This window comes from Micromys minutus, assembly GCF_963924665.1.
Source record: "Micromys minutus genome assembly, chromosome: 8".
Lineage (NCBI taxonomy): Eukaryota > Metazoa > Chordata > Mammalia > Rodentia > Muridae > Micromys > Micromys minutus.
Genome location: NC_137977.1, coordinates 39,394,574 through 39,414,999, shown reverse-complemented (window position 1 = coordinate 39,414,999; position 20,426 = coordinate 39,394,574). Strand labels below are relative to the sequence as shown.

At 43.7% G+C, this 20,426-nt stretch overlaps 1 protein-coding gene across 4 annotated transcripts in view; it reads right to left on the bottom strand.

The window, feature by feature from the left end:
* SNX24 (sorting nexin 24) overlaps window positions 1–20,426 on the bottom strand; it is a 141,197-nt gene that overhangs the window by 5,795 nt on the left and 114,976 nt on the right. For all 4 annotated transcript variants that reach the window (XM_080920237.1, XM_080920240.1, XM_080920238.1 and 1 more), the window contains 3 exons: window positions 2,994–3,088; window positions 1,575–1,607; window positions 992–1,056 (listed from right to left, as the gene is read on the bottom strand). In XM_080920237.1, coding sequence (XP_080776363.1) covers window positions 992–1,056; window positions 1,575–1,607; window positions 2,994–3,088 — 193 coding nt within the window. The remainder of the gene's footprint in view (window positions 1–991; window positions 1,057–1,574; window positions 1,608–2,993; window positions 3,089–20,426) is intronic.

Genomic DNA, 20,426 nt, shown 5'->3' with positions numbered 1-20,426 from the left:
GGAGTCTGTTAGGGAGCTATGTCTGTGCCCTGGCCACCTTTCCATTACCGGTAGGTAAGTGGATAATCTTAATACAAGCCCCATGCTACCGAAGCAGTGCCCTCTCTCCAGCTCGTAGGAAGATTTCCTCGACAGAAACAATGGCTCCTTTATGTGTTCGTGTGTCTGTGATATTTGTGATTCTCGGAGGCTGGAGAGCTGACGTGCTACAGGAAAGGGAAGCTCAGTCCACCTGAGCCTGGCAAGTCACGACATCCTTGGGTCCAGATTTTTTCCTATAGCCATTGATATCACCTGCTGAGCCTACTTCATAAGACTGATTGCAGGTAAACGAGATGGTGTCTGAGAGCGTCCTCGGGGAGTGGAACACAGGAGAACACTCTGAGGACTGTCGGGAATTGGACCTGAAGAGGATGCATGCTGAAATATCAGTTATGGTTATGCTTAAATCAATTAGTTGTATTTAAAATATACAACTTAAAAATATATATAGTTTGCCATCAAAGACATCTAAATAGGAACACAGGTATACCTGGAATGCAAGCACAAGGCTAGGAAAGAAGCATTTCTAAGATGGACTAGAGCCTTGAGCTTGAACTCTTGACATCTAGATTAAAAACAAGCAGCAGTCTAAATAATATAGCAAAAAAAAAAAAAAAAAAAAAAAAAAAAAAAAAAAAAAAAAAAAAGAGAGAGAGATAGAGAGAAAGAGAGAGAAGAAGAAGAAGAAGAAAAAGAAAAAGAAATACCTTTATCTCTTCTTTCTCTAATTCAAAATAGGCCAGGAAGAGAGAAAGAAAAATTACATTTCCTCCTGAAAGGCCGGCCCCAATTAAAATTCTAAATGTCTCTCACACCGAGAGCCCTGGTTTATTGGCAGATGATTAAGCCCTGGACCGATGTCACTCTGTTAGAGCCGTATTACAAACGTGGTTTATGTGGTGCAGGGGCAGATCAGTAAAGATCTGTAGCAGATGACAGGTTTGATTACCGCTGGCTGCAGGCAAGACGTATGGATCCCCAAGGAACAGCAGCACTGGCTGGTGGGACAGCTTGCTGGAAAGGTCAAAAACAGGCATGTCAGCATCAGGGGACGATGGTAAACAGAAAACACTACAAACTAGCTTTGAGGGGATCAAACTGCTGGGCGGGATGTCTTCAGGTCTCCGCATCTACCAGTGTGGGTGAGTAACAGTAAATTCGCTGAGGGAAATTATGGGTGCTGCAATTGCCTTCCAAATATTTCTCTCTGGGATATGAGACAGATATTACCCATCTTTGCAGTAAACATCCCTTCTGCAAAGGACTTTCCCACAGCTCTGTGATTTGATCAGACATACGACAGTAGTACTGTTTGTATAATGCTATGTGGGGCTCTTAGTTCTCTCACTCCTAATCATAAGCAATTAGCCATGCAAATCCCGATCAAATATTTACCACCTTAAAACCAATATCTGACAAAGGTTTTCAAGAGAAACATGTCTTTAAATGTGCCTTCCGTGGGTAGTTACAAACTTAATAAATTGAAGGTTTATTATTGATCTTCTGTAACTCTTGGCTGACTAAGTTCTTACCTTGACTCTTCAGATTCTGTCTCGTCAAAAGATCTGAAATGTTTATAAAAGAAAAGAAAAAGACCAAATAAGTTGGGCCAATATTTATGCCAACCAAGCAAAAGATTTTATCCTTAGCGCTGACTTGGGAAACAAACAGAAAAATGGAGAGTCTATGCTGAGCCAGAGCATGGCCCGGGACTTATCCGGGGGAACTTTTAGCATGGAAGATTCTGGAGATTTCAATTTTCTTGAAGATCGCTTAAAAATCGTGTGGCCTTTTACTGTTTCGGGGTTGAAATAGAAGTAAAAAGACCTACTTTTCACTGTTACTGTTAAGTCTCTGTGTATCTGTGAACCTGCCCTCCCAGGAAGCTTGAATACAGGGGTTGGGACTGAACGCACTGGCTATAGATATTTCTTGGTGTGTGGATGATGATTCAGGCTCGGGGGTAATGAGCAAGTGTCTTGAATCAACAGTTCTGATTAGGAGTGGTGACAGGGGTCTACTGCTCTGCTCGGGTTTAGTCTGACCTCAGTAAGGACTAGAGATAGAAGGGGTAAATGGGTAAAGCCCTTTCCCCTGCTGGATTTGCCTTATGTCCTTTTGGACTGGCTGACTGGGCCACACTGCCAGCTCCGCCCAGTTTGTTGCAGATTTCATTCTTTAGAAGAACTTTCGCTGGCTGCTGGTGATCTTGAACCTCTAGTTCTACGGTTAACAGGGACTGGGGACGATAGGCCCGTCACTTGTGAGTTCCTGAGAGAGAATCAGCAGAGATGAAAGCGGGCCCCTGTGGAAGGCCTGGGTTCTGCCATTTGCAAGGCTTGGGAAAGGCACTTAAATACTGTGACTCTGACCAACAACCAAAGGAGGAGTGTTGGGTCAGTGATCTTGGGACTGGAGAGATGGCTAGGCCTGGTGGTTAAGAGCACTTGCTGCTCCTCTAGAGGACCTGGGTTTGGATCTCAGCACCCATGTCTGGCAGTTCACAATCCCCTGCAACTCCATCTCTGGTGGGTCTGTGCCCTCTCTGACTTCCATAGGCACCCCCTCTACAAACATGGCACACACGGGCACATACAAACAATAAAAGTATATCTTTAAAAAGCTATATGAATATGTATTCTTGGCACAAGTCAAAGGACTGTTCTCAATCATACTATTTGGACCCATAATTACCATCTGTGACACTAAGTGACAGCATTATTTGACAGGTGAGTTCCTCGTGCCTAAGCATGGCATTGTCGGGACTTTCTGCTTCAAGATGGAGATGTAGACTTGGGAGGGATGCTTCTCACTATGAGCACAGGGATGAGAGAGTAAGACCTCAACCAAGAGCTTAGGTGTGGCCAGAGCGCCCTATGGCATTTGCTCAAATAATCAACTACTGAAGGGTAACTTAAGAAACACACCCACACATAAACGGCAGTTCTTACCCACAGCTTTCTGCTTTTGGTAGAGAGGGCAAGTGTCTTACATTGAGGAAGTCAAGGAAGAGTTTGGGAAGCTCTTCATTTTCCAAAATGACGGCCTGTGAAAACAGAAAACAGAATTAGAAACAGGAGGGAAGTCTGTTAGGCCATCAATCTAAGGACCGCTATTGGAAAGCCATAACTGTCCTGCAAAGTCCTCCCCAGCAGCATTCCTCACAACTGATTTGAGGAGTGGTCCACGCCACCCATCACAGGTTCAGGCTGACTTGTTCGCTATACGGCACGGGCATGAGCCCACCCTGTACGTAATCAACTGCTGCAGGGCAGATTTGCAGAAGTGTCTCCTACCTTCATTAGCTCACTGGGGAAGCACTGGACACGGTCCCTGCCTTCACAGAGACTCTGTTCCTGCCTGCACAGTTCAGTCCCAGGCACATCAGCAACGCTGCTGAGATCCACAAGTCAAAGTTTTTGCTATTGAGTGATAAAGTATTTACATTTCCAGAGCTCATCGCCACTCTTAGGCAATCCTGCAGTTTTTCCATCTGGAAGATTTAGTCTAAGCCCTTAGTTATCAGGTGCTTCTGTACTAGGATCACTTGACATTTACTGCCATGTGGACAGCTCCACTTAAAGGGTCAGTGACAACTTTACCACTAAGTGTAAATCAGGGTATCTATTGAAAAAAAAATCTATAAAGTCCTCCCACTTAAACAGCTTTGCTAAGGAGCTGGCATAATGGCATAAACGTGTCAGCACGCGAAGAACCGAGTCATGCGACATCAAGGAGAAACATGGTAGAGGGTTGTGAAAGCTCATATTTATGCATTTTTTAAAGATTCTGCTAACATGTATCAACGGACTACACATTTGATGCCTGCTCCTCTCCCTCAACTAAGGCAAAGCACTGAAGACTACATAACTCCTCTTTGGGTTATCTTTTGAGAGAAGGGTGTACTCTCTAGCCCAGGCTGGCCCTAAATTCAAAGCAATCCTCTTGCCCCAACCTTCTCAGTGTTGGGATTATAATTAGAATTGGCCATGTTTCACAAAGTAACTCTGCCTAAGTGTCTGCTTCAATAACATACCATGTTTCCCTAATAAGCGTGTTATCCAGAGAGGGATGAGAACGTCATCTTAGCAACGGGTGCAGAAGATACAGAACAAACAACAAAAATTAGGTCAAAGTCTAAGCGCTTCTGTTTGTCGTGGGCATACCGCCATTGCTGTGCTGAGTAACCCCACTCCTCACAAGTCGGGAACCCTACCACTCATTCCAGACCATACACATGGACCAGCACCGCACAGGCAGCCAGGCCTGCTGATGCCTTGCAGTCCCCGATTCTCTTGCTGTTCAGGTCCCAGAGATGGCCCAACTGGAAGGGGCTGTCACCATCCCTCACAGACCCCACTATACCAGAAAGATATGAAGAAATAAAGAAAGGAAGAAGATTTAAAAAGCGATGGGGAATCCTACTCTAAACAAATTAATTAAACTAATTAAATAAATGATCGACACTTGTATCAGGCGCTGAGATACGGCAGTGAGCAGGTGGCGCGTTCAGTGGAGGATGGGATAAAGAAGGAAGTACATGCATAGCTCAAACACGCAGAGGATGGTGATAGTTAAAAATACTACACCGCTCAAATGCTTTCCCTCCCACTGACCCATCCATGCACCTACCTCCCTTTATCTCAGATATAAAGTTCTTTTCCTAATTATGCATGAGGACAACAAAAAAACTAGAGAAGACAAAGGAGGGAAGCCACCCTCTGCCCACAGAGATAATTCCCAACATCTCAGTTCATTTCTTTCAAATTGTTTAAGACTTATCTCAAATCCCATCTACCCAAGGGGGCTTCTGAATACTCAGAGATGATCGCTTCTAGAAGTTCTGGATGTTTCTTCTGTGATACCGGTTGCAAGCTATTTCTAGATGTCTGCCTAATAGAATAGCCATTTGAATAATAAAACTTAACGTTCTGACAAATATGGGACAGAAATAGTTTTAACTACTTGTAGAGGTAGTAGGCTTCAGATTTTTTTAAAAGATGTAAAAAAAAAGAGAGAGAGAGAGAGGATGCAAAATTCTTATCTCCACCCCTACCTTTTTAAAATAAATAAAATCAATAAGAAGTGTGAGACACTTTTAATGACCCGAACTACTTAATTTCCAGGCTCTGTAGACATACCATCCATCACTGCGGTATGGAGGGGGACATCTCTTGAGTGTTCGGGGGGTTACTTTGGTTTTATTAATGCAAGATTTAGGGAATTTTAACAAGGTGAATTGTTTATTTGCCTTGACAGATTGGCTTACAATGCACTGGCTACATCCACAGCATGATCATTAATGACAAAAGACAGGCAAAAAGCTGTTTACACTGCATACAAGGACAGGAATTAATCCTGCTCACTCTCCCTAGAGTTCTCCAAACAGATGACCACATTGTTTTAGGTAAGACATCCTGGCAGAAAGAAATACAGAAAACTCTAGAAACTTATGAGCACCTATTTTTGTTCCCTGAACATTCTCAATTAATATTTTCCAGACAACAATGGTCAAGCTACTCTCTGGCATTTAGTGTCGTAAAGGAAGTGGCACCTGTGTGTGCTGGGGTGTTGGTAAGGCTTTCTGTTATGTGGTCAGGAAGGATCCCTGAACTCTGTTAGGAAACCCTGCACAAAAAAGAATTAGCCCACAGATGAAAAATTCACCTAATTTAATATAATATGTACAAATGAAACAACTGTCATTAATTAGTACAGAGATGCCAAATAGGAATTCAATTAGTTCAACTCAGCCTTTGGGCCATAAACACATGATCTCATGCAGGAGACAGAACAGCAAGGGGGGCCTCCCAGCTGTTCCATTTCCATCCTCGGTCCTTGAAATGCTCAGTCTCAGGGGCAACCATTCCTTTTCAAAGCCATGCCCTGACTCATCCCACATCTTTAGAACCCATCTGCTTTAAATCACCCAACTCTATTCCCCAGATAAGCTCCTAACTACATTGAAAAATAAAAGTCACATTTTAAAATATGAAGTCATGTTCCCATTGGTTTTGACTGCTGGTCTCTGTACATCTTTTGATTTCCTCCCCAGGCAGTGTGGTGCACAAGACACATGGGTTCTGTAGACGGGCTTGGTCTGCACCGTTCCTCCTCGTACTTAGGGACTTCTGTGAGGATTTGAGGACACATTTCCAGAAGAAGTCTCTGGCACACAAGATGCACGTGAGAGATTTCACTTTCTTCCCTTTGTGAGTTTTCTGTTGTCTTGATCCTGAAGCTTCATTTTACCCACTTGGAAAATCTGGATGATTATCTATGCAGTGAACAGATCTTAGTCATTTGTAGTTTGTGGATCCTTTTAAAAAACTGGATGAAACTAAGTCTCAGTCTTCTTGGCAGTCTCTCCCTCCCTCTCTCTCCTCTCTCTCTCTCTCTCTCTCTCTCTCTCTCTCTCTCTCTCTCTCTCTCTCTCTCTCTTTCTCCCTCCCTCCCTCCCCCTCCCTTCCCCACTCTCGGAGGAGATGCAGACTGACAGGGACTAAAAGAGGACCCCTGCTTTTAGCCAGGCTGTACCAGTCAGATTGCTGAACACTCACACCTGGCCTGGACCTGACATGCAGACCAGTGCTGTTCACAAGCTCCCCAAAAGATGTACTGGCTTCCTGTCTGGGGTCTACCCTTCCGTCCAATAGGACCTCGCCGGACTGTGTGCTCCATCCGCATCGCTGTCTGTAGCTCTGGACTGTGGTTAAAAGTATTTGTCTAAGCAGTGAAGTCACTATGGGAAAGGAGTCTTCCCAACAGACCAAAATCTATTACTTCACTCGTTCTAAGAAGCATTCCACGCTTACTGCTTCAGTGCCTTCTATATACAACTCAAAGTATAACAATAGCATATGCTATAGGGTTCCCAAAGCTGAGGAACTGTTAGGGAAAATACCTGACACTCTCCAACTTCAGCTGGTGAAGCCTAGATCTCTAAACCTGTCAGGTGAGAAGAATTTTGGTGGTGGGAAACTGTAAGGTTCCAGGGTCAGGGCTGTTTAGTTGATATCTTAAGTCCCTGGTAGTGGAGTTTTGCACGATGCTCACCTGTTCCTGCAAAGCTGACGTGTGAGGCTTGGCAAACAACTTATGAAGAGAGTGTAATTCAAAACGAACTGGACAAATTAAGAGAAAGTTCCAGAAATAAATCCCATTGAATTTTACAGGTATAAGCACTGAGTAAAATACTGTAAGAGGCACAATTAATCACAGACCCAAGACAAAGGAGCTGTTTGCACTGGGATTCTGTGGGTCTCCTGCGGTGGGTCAGCATGAAGGGCTTCCTCTACAAGCTGTCAAGAGAGCTGAATGCCCCCACCTCACTCAGCGCATGTGCCTCGCCTACTGCAACCCAAGAGAGAGAAAGAGCGTGATAGACCTATACACCTAGGAAGGGCCAGAGGCAACAATGACAGTAACCACAAGACTGAAGTTTCCAAAGTAGTAGGCTGCTCAAACAAAGAGAGAAAGCGGTAGGCCAGCAGAGGGGCCAGGGGTGGTTCCCAGTAGGAACGGTAGCTGGTAAGGACTGTCAGCCCACTGGTAATTCAGCATGTTCAAAGCAGTCTGTTTCATTCAACAGGGAAGAAGTGTACGTCCCGATGAAGCCTGTTCAGGGAAACTAGGAGAATGGCCCATGTGGGAAAAGAAAGACCAAAGAACTTCCAGATTAAGGCCCTTTAATTCACACTCGGTAAGAGATCCTACAGATGACCAGAGAGCACAGCTTTGAGTCGTCACTCCTCCAGTGTGTCATTTCAGAATCCATGCCAAATACATATGTGTGAGTATGATGACACTGGAAACGGGGCTAAATCATGGGAGTGTGCTGAGTGTGTCATGTACTGTGACACACTTGGTATCACATCATCTAATAAATATTAAAACTCCAATAAGAACTCAAAATGAGCCAAACTTTATTATCTTCCTGTAGATAGCAGTGTGTGTGTGTGTGTGTGTGTGTGTGTGTGTGTATGCCCTATTCTATAAAGCCATTTACAAACCCTTGTCTGAATGGGGCAGGAGAACAGTGGCACTGGCGCAGTAGCCTCACCAGCTCAGTGTTTACTCCAGAAATGTCGTTTTTATTGAAAAGGTGCAATTATCATCATGTAACACAAATCACAAAACCCCGATTTTCCCACCTTATCAGCTTTATAAAATCACCGTCCCAAAGGGTGCCATTGATTAGCTGCGCACGTTCTTTCTGTGGCATCCCAAATACTTAATTGTCAGTTATCCTTTCTTCTGCAGCAAGTAAAATGTGGTCACAAAATTACAGAGGGACCTGTTCTGCCTTCACCTCTGCACGATGCCGTCATGCGGTGGAAAACACTGGTAAAATATCACAGGATAACACCGTCCGACAAGGGGGACGGATAAACACTGTAATGATTTCCCACGAGTTTCCATTTTAGAAAATTGTCACTGAAGCCAGCATAAACGGTGACACGTCTCCTTGAGGACACAGTGAAATCGAACGTTGGCATTCTAGTTAGGGCCAAGCCTACCCAGCAGCCAATTATAACAGGAAGGGAACATCTTGCAAGCTCGGATGAGCCCGCTCCGCTAACCTTCCGTGATCACAGCACGAAGCAATGTTGCTTGATCTTTTTATTATCTTTTCAGAACATTAAACATACGTGCACATACATACATCAATAGCACACATATTTCCCTCTATAAGGTTGCCACGGACTGCATACATGTTCTCCCTAGGAGGTTGTTCTACAGATGCAGGGGGACCTCTTTGTCTCAGAAGTCAGGAGGTTTGAGGGAGTCCTTTAAATAGTTCCCTTCTATCTAGTTTGGTCTGAAATGTCCGATTTGGGGAGTGACAAAGTTCATTGTGACAGTTTTTCTTCTTTTGTCTGTGAAAGATGCTTCATACCATGCCTACTTCAGAGGAGTTGCTGAGAACAGAGAAGGGGAAAATCAATATCTCCTCACAGCAGTAAGTGGGTCTCGGTGTCACTGTCCTCTGGGACCCAAGCCTACAAGCTCGTGGAGGCTCTGAGGTCCTCCGTCTCCCACTTAGCCACCTGCCAGTGCTTGGCCACAGCTCGCACAATGAGCCACAGTCCAACTAGTGAAGTGATTTTTAAAAAACACATATTACACAGAGCTCAGGAAGACTGTAACCATCTTAAATAAAAAGCAGGTGTGTCGTGAAGAACTCACTGCCCCGTACAGTCTTTGTTTTGATGGGACTCCATCCCCAAGGCTTGTCTAGCCTGTGCCTTGGCAGAACTTGTGCTACTTACAGAATTCAAACAGCTGGTTGCTAAGGCTTTCCAGAGCTTTGCAGACTGTCTTATAAAAACAAAACAAAACAAAAAAACAAAAACAACAACAAAAAAAAAAAAAAAAAAAAGAAAGAAAGAAAAGAAAAGGAAAATCCAAGGACCTACATGGAAAGGTGAATGCCAAGAAAGGCCTACTTAAGGAATCTGTAAAGAAAAATTTGGCTTAAGAAATTCCTTTAAATTTTTCATTTAAAAATGTGTTGCATTTTGTGTGCATGTGTGCGTGACATGAAAATGGAGGGCAGAGGTAACAGGCAGGAGTCAGCTGTCTCCTTCCATCCTGTGAGTCACTGAGATCAAACTCATGACAGTATTAGTACCAGGTACCTATATCCACTGAGCCATCTTTCTGGCCCAAATCCCCTTTAAAAACAAGGTCTTACTATGTACCCTGGGCTAGTCTGGAACTCATTCTGTAACTGAAACTTGCTTTGAACTCCTGATTCTTCTGCTCTTAGATCCCGAGTGTTGGGAGTACAGGTGTGTGCCACTCTGCCTAGAACAACGTATACTTTTCACCAGGTGTGGTCGTACACAGCTTTAATTCCAGTACCCAGGAGATAGAGACAAATTTATCTCTTTGAGTTCATGGCCAGTCAACAGAGAGGGGGAGGAGGGAGGGACAGAGGAAGGGATGAAGGGGACAGAAGAATGGAGGGATGGAAGGATGGAGGGACAGAGGGGTGGAGGAGAGACGGAGGGAGAGAGGCAAGTCAGGGCAATCCATTGAGGCTCTGTCTCTAAATACGGATGGATGGATGGATGGATGGATGGATGGATGGATGGATGGGTGGGTGGATGGGTGGGTGGATGGGTGGATGGGTGGGTGGGTGGGTGGGTGGATGGATGGATGGATGGATGGATGGATGGATAGCTACCAAAGTGTAGAAACTAGGAAATCAACTACCCTCTGGCCTACTTTAATATCAGATCTTATGTTCTGTTTCTGCATTATCTACTTACATAAACATGTCTGTCTCTGCCTTGCATAAGCATAGAACTAGAGACAGGGTGTTTAGCCACATAGACAATGTGCTGCCTCCTGGGGCTGAAGTAGATGGTGCACCTGTAATTATAGTAAGTGAACGCGAAACTGCAAACAGGGTTAGTATCTTGAAAGGAAGCAGCTATTCTCCTTGATCATTAGTAGCAAATTGCCCTTATTAACCCCTGGGGAGAGGGACAGCTTCCCTGGGGATGCTGAAGCTCAGAGTTGGATGGGCTAGTAATCGTAATGAGAATGAGATATTCTAAACACAAAGCGCGGCTTCTTCAACGACCCATGGGAGGTGAGAACACAAGAGAAGCCTGAAAAGTGGCCAGGAAAAACCAATACTGCTGAACAATGAAACGGGGGGGGGGGGGGGGGGAGGGGAGCAGTAGCTAGAGGGGCTGGCAGGATTTCTCGGTTATGTGAAGGACTTCCTAGGGGACTTGAGGACCTGTGAGCATCTTCTATGGAGGGTGGGTATAATTGCTAGATGCCTGTGATAGGATCTGACTTATATTTTAACGGTATTCATTCTTCAGATCCACAGGGCCATGGACTTTCCTTTGGCTATCCCTGAAATGTTTCTTAACTGATCTAGTGTCCATGTTTGTCTGTCTGCCTGCCTGCCTGTCTCTCTGTCTGTCTGTATCTCTTTCTGTGTGTTTGTGTGTGTGTGCACACGTGTGTGCATGTATGAGTACACTCACTCACCATCATGGGTGTTGATTCTCTTCTGTGATTTATAGTTGGGGGTTCATGAACTCAGTTTTTGCAGGACTTTATCTGTGAGAACTCACAGTAGGTCAACTTCAACATACGTCTTCCTTCCCTTTTTGGTTTTCTCCTGCTCCTAAGAAACAAATATCTTGGGCTGGAGACATGGCTCAGCTGTTAAAGAGCACTGGGTGCTCTTCCAGAGGTCCTGAGTTCATTGCCAGCAGCCACATGGTGGCTTATAACTGTCTAACTGGAGTCTCAGGTTATCAGATGCCCTCTTCTGGTGTGCAACACACACACGCACATAAAAAAATAATTGAAATAAAACTCTTCTGCAGTGAGCAGTGGTGAATTGTAACTGAGTTTTCTTGAAGTGTTTTGCTTTTCCCAATATGTACCTTTTATTGTGTTCAATTCAAACCACAGATAAATTAAACACAGCCACTAGAATTTAAAAACAGATTCCTTTCTTTGGATTTAAAGTTTATCTTAACATCTCAACTAATTTGTACTAGTGTAGAAAGAATTCCGGAGGCAGAGGCTGGAGAAATGGCTCAGTGGTTAAGAGCATTTGCTGTTCTACAGGGGATCTCAGTTTGGATCTCAGCACCATGGCAGGTGGCTCAGAGCAGCAGAGGCTCTGGCTTCTTCAGAGACTTTCACTCTCAGTCACATATCTAAATGCAGACACACACCTACACATAATTCAAAATAATAAAAATCAATATAATCCCAGTACCAGAAAAGCAAGGACTTTCATTAATTTTTCTTTTATATTGAAAACCTTGAAAACAAAGCAAAGGAAACCAAGCCTTGACTTTAAAACCATTCCATGCCTGCTAGGTCACTTCTGTCGGCCTGACTCTTACAGTGTGGGGTGTAGCTCAGTGGTAGGGCATTTTCCTAGTGCATACATGACGCTCTATGAGAAGAAAAAAAATGTAATGACATGTATATGTGTGTATGTACATATATATATATGATAAATTTAAATTATAAAACATGTTGGATAAAAATATGCTTTGATGGGGCTGGAGAGATGGTTCAGAGGTTAAGAGCACTGACTGCTCTTCCAGATGTTGTGAGTTCAATTCCCAGCAACCACTTGGTGGCTCTCAACCCTCTGTAATGGGATCTGATGCCCTCTTCTGGTGCGTCTGAAGACAGCTACAGTGTACTCATATACATAAAATAAATAATAAAAACTATGCTTTGACTTTACACTATAGACAACACTTTATTTGCCATTTTCTTGACGATGCAATAAAAACAAACTAGCAAACAAACTCTCACACAGTTATAAACCAGTTACTGACCTGTCAGTCAAAACCAAGGAACTAATGCATTTGAGTAAAACAGTGTGTTACAAAGCAAACCAAAGCTGACTTAAGTAATAAAGTAAATTATTTAGCTAGAAATTAACTAAATACAAATTTATATGCCATGTTTATGGAGGTGCTCTCCTATTATTTTAAGGAAGAAATAACATTCACATCCAGACTCACAAGATGTTGCCTGAGGGAGGCCTTAGTACACTAGATTTTAATGAAAGATTTTCAATTAGTACAGCCCATGGGTGGAGATGAATTGATGCTCTTTATTACAGTGCCTGAAAACAATCTGCTCACTTGCATCTCCTACATTCCTCCGACGCTCACGTCTCTGGGTTACTTAGCTTTCTCTTCCTTTGCAAGTTGACCCAGCTCCAGCACGGCCAGAGTGGAATGATCCAGAAGGACTGGGCTGTTCTGGGTGCACACATCCCTACTGCACTGTAGGTAAGGGATGCCTACCGGAGCAACTGCAAACACAGCTGTGCGTCACTTGGTTAAACAATGCTGCGACTAGAGTGTCACTAGTTTTACATGAATTTAAGAACCCCGTGAAGAACAAAGTTCATTAGTGGGAACACAATGGGAAATGGCTGGAAAGCCTAATGTGCACCGGAACTCAAGACCCAGAGCAAGTCCTCAGAGAAACAATACAAGGAAGGAAAAGTGGCCTGCCTGGAAGTAGATCCCAGGTCTAAAACCCAAAGGCAATGTGTAAAGGGGACCATAAAAAAAGCTGTGAGGGGGTACTTGCCTCTTTGCTACAATGAAAAATGCAGGCAGTGAGTTGTTCACATCAAATGAAGATAGGTTAGCAGTAGTAGTCCAAACAGACACCAAGGGGGAGGGGACACGGTAGCAAGCATATGCGGCACTGTCCTCTCTGTAGATGGATGGTAATGACCACAAAATGGGAAAGATCAACAAGCCTTGACAAAATGAACAGCCTGGCTCCAGGAGGCCACTGTTCATCTCTCCATCCCCTTCCCTCCCACCTCTTGCCGGAACATCGAAATGATCCCTCCTCCTCCCTCTATTTTTTTTTTTTTGTTTTTTGAAACAGGGTTTCTCTGTGTAGCCCTTGCTGGCCTCGAACTCACTCTGTAGACCAGCCTGGCATTGAACTCAGGGACCCACCTGCTTCTGCCTCCTAAGAGCTGGGACTAAAGGCATTCACTACCACCACCTAACCTGGACCTGGTCTTTGAGAGTAGCTGTGATTTCATGGTCATGAGGAATCCTGAGTCAACAAATCAAGAGTTAAAATTATTTACTGCTGTACGGCCCAACCGTTGAGAGACAGGCGGCAGCTGTTGTTGAACTCATTTGGTTTCTTTGCTGTCTGTGGGATGCAGGTGGCTATGTTTGCTGTTGGCCCACAGACTGCTAAATGAAGAGAGACAGACAGACAGAATTCCGATAGTGTATTTTAAGTACTACTTTGAATAAGAACATTTTTGGGGAAAACCTACCAACTTTGAACATGTACTTTAAGTTAATTCTTTTTTAAAAAGGCATATGTAAAACAAACAAACAAGAAACACCATGCTCACATACCCTGTACATTATTTAAAAAAGAAAAAAAGAAAATGACCAATATGTGAAAAATATGAGTGCCTCTCTCCGAAGGTGCAGGATAAAAAAGAAGTCAGTTCACAGTTAAGGACATGAATCTGAGCAAAGCAAGCTGGAAACAACCCCCCCAGAGGGGCCTTTAAACCAGGATGGGTGGGGCTTCTTTAAACTGCTCTCCAAGGCTTGTCTGAACACTGTAGAGTGACTATGGGGGATACCCAAGCACTGTCTACATGACCAAACACTGTAGAGTGACTATGGGGGATACCCAAGCACTGTCTACATGACCAAACACTGTAGAGTGACTATGGGGGATACCCGAGCACTGTCTACATGACCAAACACTGTAGAGTGACTATGGGGGATACCCAAGCACTGTCTACATGACCAAACACTGTAGAGTGACTATGGGGATACCTGTGCACTGTCTACATGACCAAACACTGTACAGTGACTATGGGGATACCCAAGCACTGTCTACATGACCAAACACTGGAGAGTGACTATGGGGATACCTGTGCACTGTCTACATGAAGATAACACAAGTCTTTCTAATCTCAACGTTTATGGCATAACAGCTTTCCATTAAGACTAATAAAGGACTTACATTAATATTCTAGTAGACTACATATATCTTAAAGACTGAAGGGAAGTTTGGGAGATAAATGACTTACTAAATACAGAGAACAACAAAATAAACAAACAAACAAACAAATAAATAAATAAATAAAGAGAGAAGTAGCTTCAAGCCTAGCATCTGGTGTCTCAAGGTAACATTTTGGGCACACATCGCTGGTGTTTGGCATGAGATTCAGGAGATGCACCACAGGTAACCAGAAGAACCTAGACAGCCTGTCATGATCACCTCCCTATCTGTACAAACTACCATGGGTTGTGTAATAAGTGCCCCTCGCCTTGAGATAGAAGTGGACAGGGAGGTGCCTGCCCATACAGTTCTCTACAGGTGTCTCCCCGAACTTCACTGGCTGCTGAGCCCTGGGCCACCAGCAATCAATGACATTGATCATTTTACAGTTACTGAGAAGTGACAAGTGACAGGGAAGAGGAATAGCTTGGTTTACAAGAGCTCTGTGAGATGTGTGCCCTTCTGAACATTTATTTACTTAAATCCTCAAAAGTTAACCTTAGGCTATATCCTGGTTGGTTGGTTGTTTTTTGTTTTTGGGTTTTTTGTTTTGTTTTGGTTTGTTTTTTGTCAGCTAGGGTCATCTAGAAAGAGAGAATACCAATTGAGAGAATGTCATCATATTGCCTGTAAGCAAGCTTATGCAGCATTGTTTTGATTAATGATTGACGTGGAAAGGCTTGTGGGTGGTGCCACCCCTGTGCAGGTAGTCATGGTGTATGTAAGAATGAAAACTGAGCAAGCCAGTGAATAGCTTTTCTCCATGGTGCCTAATTCAATTACTACCCTAGATTCCTACCTTGCCTGAGTTCTTGCCTTGGCTTCTCTCAATGATGAATTGTGACCAGCAAGTACAAGCCAAACACTCTTTTGGTTATGACTTTTATCACAGCAACAGAAAGCAAACTAGGACACATTAGTTTGCTGGGCCCTGGCTACTTCAGTTTTCTCATTTATAAACAGGTCCAACCACAGTTCTTCAGAGGACAGACTCATGGTAAAGTTCATCTCAAGACCATAAGTTTACAGTATATGGTGCATAGTAATGATCTAGTGAATATGGGAATTGTAAATTAATTTAAGAATAAATAGAAGTCTGACACATCCAATTAAATATTATTATCCTATAAACAAAATAATCTATCACAGAAACTGGGGAAAAAATTCTGTTTTTAATTATGATATCATTAATTTTAAAAAGCTTGTGTTTTGTATGTAATCCAACTATGCTGTACCTTCTTGGACCCTTAATGTGTGCACAGACAAAGAATGTACTTTGTTCCATAGACTGTTTTATGCAGAGTTCACCTAAGCTGCCCTTCAAAGGATTATCTCTGCAGGGCACGAGGATCATCCATAACCTTGATCTGCCAGCCAGGGCTCTTCTGTGTACTGACACTGAAACTTTTGCTCTGGTGAGCTCTCGGCCTACTGACTAGATGCTTTCTTTCCTCCCAGGTACCTTCTAGCTTTTTTGTCCCTGTGCAGCTTATGATTCCAGACGTCACCCCAGAGTCATCCCCAGAAAACACTGCAATGTCATCGGCCCCACGCCTCCTTCTCCTCAGGACATCTCTACTCAGGTTGACTCTCTACACTCTCTGACCCAAGCTCTGACCCACGCTGTTAAACACAGTGAGACAAATCACACACTAAACACATGTTCAATTCTCTCCATCTTATGCTAACTTGGCTCTTTTGTTTTGTTTGTTTTTGTTTTTTGTTGTCTACTCAACTCCAAATCCAAATGGGGGTCTCGGTCATCATGTTGACCTAATAGCTCTTGTTCTCAGCCCAGCAACCTTATTCCTTCTCTGTAACAGTGGCTCTAAAGCATTTGCCAGAATCACTCAGAAGGCTCATTAAGGCTGTTACAGTCCACACCAATGGTTCCTAACCTAGACAGCCTTTTGATGGAGCCTAATAACTTGGGTCTTGAGGAATCTGCCAAACTTCCAGAAGATGCTGACGCCATCTATGATAGAAAATGCAGCCTCCATGCATTTTCATGCCTTCTGTTTATTCCCTCTGTATACCTCTATCCAGCTCCCTCTTGGTTGGCAGCTGCCCTTCATATCTTAGGAAAAATAAAAAGATGGGCTTGACCTTTTCACTGCATCTCATTTCCCTCAACCTTCTACTGTCTGGGCATTATGGAAGAGCCTTTCTTCTTCTCTTACAAGCCAACATGTGGGACACCCTCTGGTTCTTGGCACATCCTTTGGTTTCCACAGCTATCTATTATATTTAATTACTGTTTTCCTTCTTATTCTCATCAATTCTGTCAATCTATAATCAGTCTATATCTACCAATGTTTCCATCCACCCATTTATCCATCCATTTATCCATCCATCCATCCACTCAACACTATCTATCTCCAAGGAAACATTCATGCCAGCATATGCATGTGCTTTAATATCTCACTGTGAAACTGAACAGACAAACCAGGCCCCCGTAGTCTGAGACCCGAATCCAACTTTCGGTTCCTTCTGGCAAAGTTCTCAGTGGCAGTCTCCTGCCTCACCTCCAGCTCCCTCCTTCTCCATTCTCACACATGACGGCGTCTTTTGCCATTCTATGCTCATTGGTCTCGGACCTCTGTGGTCACGTTGAACAGTCAGTTCTGTGTTTACACATCTGTCTTTGGAGTCACCACTGCATGGCACTACTTCCTTAAATGCTCCATTCACCCTTCCTCACACACTCGGATTTTTCTCCTCACGTTCTTACTGTTATTTGCTGCTCGTCCTCATACTTCGGAGGTTGTTTAAGGCTTGGCTGGCACTTTCTTTCTCACCATACTTTCTACCATGGCTTGAAAAAAACCTTCATGCTAGTGAGATGCAAATTCTAAGCTACAGGTGGGGCTTTCACCCAGACCTCAGCTTCACATGCCCACTTGAATTTCTCCCCTTTAATTTTTTTCTTTCCTACCTGAATGTCTTACTGATATCTTCACTTCAAAAGTCTAAAGCAGAACTTGTTATGTCCTGAAACAATAATGTTAACAAATCTGCCACTCCATCCCTTCACTGTCTTCCTTACCTCCATCTATCCACCCAGTTGACAAAGTCTGGACCTTGCTGTCTTTCCTTCAGCTTCAGCATGCTGGCAGCATCACCTGGCATCCCACTCTCTGATCTACTGTGGCTTCACTGGTCCTCCTGCCCACAGGGAGCCCACACACGCCACATGTACAACTCCTCCCATATTTGAGCCCTCACACTTCACAGGCATAACCCCTCACCCTTTCCATGGACAATGCTGCTCAGTCTAAATGCCTGCTCTCATCAATGGCTCCCCAACACTTACTCTCACTCTGTGGTACCCTCCTCCCACTCCGATTGCTTCCTATATTTCCTTTTACATTGACTTGGTTTTCCTCCACTCAACTCCAGCTCCACAGGAGCAGGATTGAGCAAGTGTGCCCCCTTCCCTTCCACCCCTCAGAATCTAAGACAGAATTTTGGCAAGGCATAGTGCTACCTGCCCATTGATCTGGGAGGGAGGCCAATTTCAAGTGGGCCTGGATTACACAGCTAGAAGCTGTCTCAAATGAAGCAAAGCAACCAAGAGCTTTGACTGCAGTGGCTACTCCACAAGCAGAATCAGAGGTAACACGGGTAAATATTGAAAAGGAGAGGCCAGGCCGAACTTACAGAGAGAAATATTATAACTAAAAACTGAAGGAGGAATGTTCTGCTTGAGAAAATAGCCAATATCACATGGCCAGGGTCTGATATCCTGTACATGACCTAGAGGAAGCTCAGTGTACAGGAGTGTGGGAACCAAGGATTCAGACAGGTAAGAAATCAAGCAAGGGATTTGCTAATAAAGGAACAATAGCATATAACATCTTCGGGGTGGTCTGTGTCTCCATTACTGGCCTCATAGGTGCTGGGTCACTTAAGCATCACTCCTTAGTTAGGGTTTTACTGCTGTGAAGAGACACCATGACCAAGGCAACTCTTGGAAGGAAAACATTTAACTGGGGCTGGCTTACAGGTTCCAAGGAGGTTCAGTCCATTATCACTAAGGTGGGAGCATGGCGGCATCCAGGTTCTACATCTGAAGGCCACTGGGAGAAGACTGGCTTCCAGGCAGCTAGAATAAGGGTCTTAAAACCCACATCCACAGTGACACACTGCCTTCAGCAAGGCTCCTAATAGTGCTATTCCCTGGGCCAAGTGTATTCAAACCACAAGAGATATTGCTTCATTGAATATTATTACGGATTGATGCTGATGCTGAGCAACAGGTTGTCTCGATTTTCCAGTTGTCTTAGACTGTTAATATGATGAGTGACTACCACAATTTGTATCAATAGTTATCTGACCTCAAAGCATACTTTTTCAAATATACCAATTCACTTTAACTGTGAATAGAAGCAATTCAACTGCAGATTACAAAGCAACCGCTGATTACTCAGAGCCTACACTCTAAGGATTTGGGAAGCTGAGTCACTGGAATAATTCTCACACTAGAAGCTAATGACTTGAGTCTTGGCTCAGAGTCTGCCTGATTCTAGAGTGTACAGAGCCTGCTGTGTGGACTGTTCTGTGGACTGTTGGAGCTTGTGGAGGGGCTAGTCCTACAGAAACAAAGCTTCACACAGGGCTAAAAGAGAATATCCAAGAGGAATCCCAGTGAGGATTCAGTATTGCAAGCAAGTCAGAAGCCAGAGGCTTCAAACCAGACCAATGATTCATTTGCAAGTAAAGTTATTGGGGCGGAAAGTTATACTGTGGGACACATCACAGCTTCCATGATGAGATTTTTAGAAATTAGTTTATTTTATTTTTTGTCTTCTTTTTGAGGGGAGGTTGCAAAGACAGAGGGTGGATATGGAGGGATGTGGAGATAGTTTACAAAGAATCAACATAAAGTGAAATAAAATCAATAAGATGAAATGAAAGGCCTGGAAGAAGGGAGCCTTTACTTTTGCTTGCTTGCCCTCAGCCTGGCGAACTCATCATCCTATTGCTGAGGTGTTCCTTCCCAAGCATTAGAACCTCATCTTCTGGGATTCAAATGTAGACCAAAGACCAAAAGCTCTCTAGGACTTCCCTGGGTCTCTGGGACCAGACTGAGACTGCCGAACAGTCAGTCTCATGAACCGAGCAACTGCTGGACTCCTGGCTTTTCAGGGAAACAGCCATTATTGGATTACTTGGACAACAGTTTGTAAGCCATACTAGGAAATCCCATACATGTATGTATGTGTGTGTATGTATGTATGTATAAAGAGAGAGAGAGCCAAAGAATAATCAAAATATAAGCAAACAGATATGTGTGTAAGTAACATCAGCAAAACTCACTGTGGATGGCTATTAGTGTAACCTCTCTGTTCAGGACTAACTTCATAATTACTCATTTAAATACAACGAGGAACATGCCACTTGTTGAAAACAGATCATTTCATTTGGTGTCTTCAGCTTATTGAAGCTGTGTTTTGAAAGGACAAACTTGAAATCTTATTTGGCGAAGGAGATCAATGACTCACCGATACCTTGTGTTACCCTTATTGCAATCACAAATGAAGTAGCTTTAAAAAATTGACTTTCAGGCTGGCAGGATGGCTCAGTGGTTAAAGGCACTTGCTGCCAGCACTGGCCACCTGGGTTCAATTGCTGGAACTGATGTGCTGGAGAGAACTGAGTCCCACAAGCCATCTCTGTTCTGCACACATGTGCACACACACACACATTAAATAATTAAGTTACATATAATTGAAAATTTTTGTAATGCATAAAGTAATTTAATTTGCCACAAGATCCTACAACTCACATGCTAAGTGGAATCCGATTAC